The sequence below is a fragment of the Dasypus novemcinctus genome, chromosome 3, assembly GCF_030445035.2.
Source record: "Dasypus novemcinctus isolate mDasNov1 chromosome 3, mDasNov1.1.hap2, whole genome shotgun sequence".
Taxonomy (NCBI): Eukaryota; Metazoa; Chordata; class Mammalia; order Cingulata; family Dasypodidae; genus Dasypus; species Dasypus novemcinctus.
Window position 1 is genome coordinate 49,327,162 of NC_080675.1, and position 4,196 is coordinate 49,331,357.

The 4,196-nt window shown below is 47.5% G+C and overlaps 1 protein-coding gene across 1 annotated transcript; it reads left to right on the forward strand.

Annotated features, from left to right (window-relative positions):
* The first annotated feature begins 277 nt into the window (after nt 1-277).
* On the forward strand, nt 278-3,520 carry TMEM30B (transmembrane protein 30B). Its single transcript, XM_004471094.5, has one exon. The coding sequence runs from the start codon at nt 603-605 to the stop codon at nt 1,662-1,664; it is 1,062 nt and encodes a 353-aa protein (XP_004471151.1). The 5' UTR covers nt 278-602; the 3' UTR covers nt 1,665-3,520.
* Nucleotides 3,521-4,196: the final 676 nt, after the last annotated feature.

Consider the following 4,196-nt stretch of genomic DNA (forward strand, 5'->3'; position numbering starts at 1 on the left):
GGTCTAGAGTCACTCCCCACCCCCACCCCCAAATTAAAGAGTATTAGCGTGAAATCTTCAAGCCTTTAGTGGCCACGGTGTCGCTCAGGGATGCTTTCTGCTGGAGACGGCAGCTCCAACGATTTCGGGAAGGGCTGGCCCAGACACACTAGTCACTTGGAAGGCGGAAGGGAAGGTGGTACCTGAGCAAGGTAAGAGCCACTCAGAGACAGCCTAGGGCCGCCACTCACTTCAGAAAGGAGGAGCTGGCGTCCATCCGGACTAGAACAGAAGGAAATGCGATCCTGGGTCGGCCAGGTGAGGAAAGGAACACCCGCCCGACTCACCTCGGAAGGGGCGGAGTGCGGCGCGGTTCCGGTACACCGCCGGGGTGGAGCCGGCCCGGATCACCTGGGCCAAAGCGAAACTGAGGGAATCTGGTCACTCCCCGAAGAACCTGATCCTAAGACTCACCTGTGCGGGAGGCGGGGCCAGAGCAAGGACTCACCTGAGTGGACCAGAAACCCAACCTGGGACTAGTCCCCCAGTCGCTCAGCGCGAACCCAGAGGCGCCCCGCGGCCGGTCCCACCTCAGGCGACCCTCCACCTGCCCCGCGGTCGCCATGACCTGGAGCGCCACGGCCCGGGGCGTCCACCAGCCGGACAACACCGCCTTCACGCAGCAGCGCCTCCCCGCCTGGCAGCCGCTGCTGTCGGCCAGCATCGCGCTGCCGCTCTTCTTCTGCGCGGGCCTGGCCTTCATCGGGCTGGGGCTGGGCCTCTACTACACCTCCAATGGCATCAAGGAGCTCGAGTACGACTACACCGGCAGCCCGGGCACCGGCAACTGCTCGGCGTGCGCCAAGGCCGGCCAGGGCCGTGCGCCCCCGCCCAGCTGCTCGTGCGCCTGGTACTTTACGCTGCCCGAGCTCTTCCAGGGCCCCGTGTTCTTCTACTACGAGCTCTCCAACTTCTACCAAAACAATCGGCGCTACGGCGTGTCCCGCGACGACGCGCAGCTGAGCGGGCTGCAGAGCGCGCTGCGCCACCCGGCCAACGAGTGCGCCCCCTACCAGCGCAGCGCGGCCGGCCTGCCCATCGCGCCCTGCGGCGCCATCGCCAACAGCCTCTTCAACGACTCCTTCTCGCTGTGGCTCCAGCGCCGGCCCGGCGGGCCCTACGTCGAGGTGCCGCTCGACCGCACGGGCATCGCTTGGTGGACCGACTACCACATCAAGTTCCGCAACCCGCCGCTGGTGAACGGCAGCCTGGCGCTGGCCTTCCACGGCACCGCGCCCCCGCCCAACTGGCACGAGCCGGTCTACGAGCTCAGCCCCGACCCCAACAACACCGGCTTCATCAACCAGGACTTCGTGGTGTGGATGCGCACCGCGGCGCTGCCCACGTTCCGCAAGCTGTACGCGCGCATCCGCCAGGGCAACTACTCGGCGGGGCTGCCGCGGGGCGCCTACCGCGTCAATATCACCTACAACTACCCGGTGCGCGCGTTCGGCGGCCACAAGCGCATTATCCTGAGCAGCATCTCGTGGATGGGTGGCAAGAATCCCTTCCTGGGCATCGCCTACCTGGTGGTCGGCTCCCTCTGCATTCTCACGGGCTTTGTCATGTTAGTCGTCTACATTCGGTACCAGGACCAGAGCGAGGAGGACGAGGACGAGGAGTGATTCCTGATTTCAAAGGGCCTTTCCTGCTCTTTGCCAAAACCCTCTCGCAAGCTTCCTCTGACTGTCTCGCCCTCCTCCCTCACCCACTGCCACTTATCCTCTTGTGAGTGAGGGGGCCAGAGAGAGGAACATCACCGAATTGGAGCCTCCCAGATTCTATGGCTTGCTTGTACCCCAGAATGTAACATCCTTTGAAATATAAGTTCTTGGTCCCATTTCAGAGTAGAAGGGACAGTAGAAACGTACTCAACCCTTGAAGAGACTGAGACTTAAGCATGTTAAGTGACTCATTCGAGATCAAGCAATATTGGCTCCTGACTCTGAGTCTAGAGCTTTTGTCACTAGAGTTAAAAAATGTAGATAATGAGGCACCATCCCCAGTGACTCATCCACAGGTTAGAATGAGACCCTTGAAGCTGCATTTTAATAAGCTCCTCTGAAGAGTCCTATATTCCCTCAAGTTTGGGCATCACTGTTCTGAACCAGGGAATGAGTAGAATGCTTACTTAGCCTGAAGCTGTTAAAGCAGTCACTTGAGTTTTTCAGGTAGTAGTTAGTTCCCAGGGGCCATAGCAACCACAATCTTGCAGGTTTGTTTTAGCATGCTCCCTTGTATATAGGAAGCTCTTAATGATTTGTAGGATGAATGGAAAATAGCTATTTCCGGAAAACAAGTTGGCATACAGATTTGCAGGGCAAATTAATTCACTAACTATTTGAGTGTTTAAAAAAAAAAAAAAAAACTTTACCAGGTACTGTGTAGAAACTTGAAAATTCAGGGTCACGTTCTAAGCTCTGAGGGAATGTTTTTAGCCCTAGAATCAGAATCCGATAGCTGGAAGGAATCTAAGAGGGGAAATGTCTTCTCTAAAGTCCTATCTGTGTCTCTTGACTCCTGGGTCAGTCCTCTTTATCATCTAATTTGTTATGTGGTTAGAGAAAAAGGGCTCTATTCATACCTTTTCCTTAGTTCTGAGAGAAAACTTCCCTTTAATCTGTGTTCTCAGAGGAAGCATGTTTGCTTCCAGTAATGAATACTAAAAAATATAGTTTTAGATATAAACTGGAATCTTAAGAATTATTTGAAACTTTGAGGTAATTTTAAATTTAACAACTCTAGTCATGCTAATAGGTATAAAATTATTCTAAGAAGCAATTGACTATTTTGTTAAAAACCTTCCTTTCAGAGCAAAATAACTTTAAAAGAACTAAATTTTTTTTAAAACCCAGTGATATCATTTTAACCAATTTATTTGCTGAAAGCAAACCACATTTAGTATTCTTTCAGACAAAATTCTCCAGTACCTGCTCTCTATTACAGCTATTTTCCAGTACTACTGTCTTCATTCATGCCCTATTTTTTAGTGTCAAAGAAATATTGAATTGTATTGAAAAGTTTGCATTGATTTTATTTTACTTTATTCTAGTTCTTTGAAATTTAATAATTAATAATCTATGCCTAATCTCACTGACATCTGACTCAAATCTTCTGAGACAGTTGTGATTTTGTCCCATTATATAGGTAAATTCCCCCAAATTTTAGTAATTACAATGGGTTGGCCTCCCAAGTTCTGAACATGATACAAATGTATAGTTAAACTGCATATAGTGATTTTAAGCTATGTAAACATTGCTATTATATGTATATAGAGTAAATTTTATTTCCCAGCCCTCCTCTATGCTAGATAAGATAGTATACTATGTTTTTTTCCCTATGTACTTTCACAATCATTTGTATTGCTATAAACTTTTAAATAAGACCATGAAACTTAAGGTATTCTGAATAAATTATTGAATATGGTTCCAGTCACTATCCTCTCCATTACTGAAAGAGAATAAAGGTTATGTTTGTCTTAGTCTTGGCTACCGTGTTTGCTTAATTCTTTTGCACTATGATCTTAAAGGCACATACAGGATCAACCACTTTGCTCATTTATTATTAGTGGATTTATATTGCAGCAGGAAAATCATTTTTCAGAACAAGGCTACAGTAAAGCGAACTCAATTTGTCATTATTATCTTCATAAAACAGAATTTGGACATCTGTCAACATCAACATGTAGTATAAATTACATGGTCCTCAACCAATATTTGAATTTGGTAAACTAGTTGATTTTTAAAAATTATTAAAGATTGTGGTTGTAGCAGTCGCCTCCATTTCTGCATTTTATTCAGATTTTGAATTGCAATTATTTGTCAGATATTTTGGACTTCAAAGTAGTAGAAACCTTAAAAAACAAAAATGTGAAACATTATCCCATGATGTTCCCTGGGCTGTCGCATTTTGTCTGGTATCTCAGGGTTCTGGCTGGGCTTGAATTCTCAAGTTGTCCAGGACATGTTCCTTAGTTGGAGCCGTATCTTCTGGTAGTGAAAAAGAAAAGAGTGAGTCTCAACAATGTAAATGGAAATGTGTTTTGACTTAATTTTAAAACCAAATCAAAACCAAAAGAGAAAATAGAGTGATCAGTGGGAGTTCCCAAAACAGAACAATATAAGAGGAAAGGCTTTCTGGGTACCTCTACAATCATA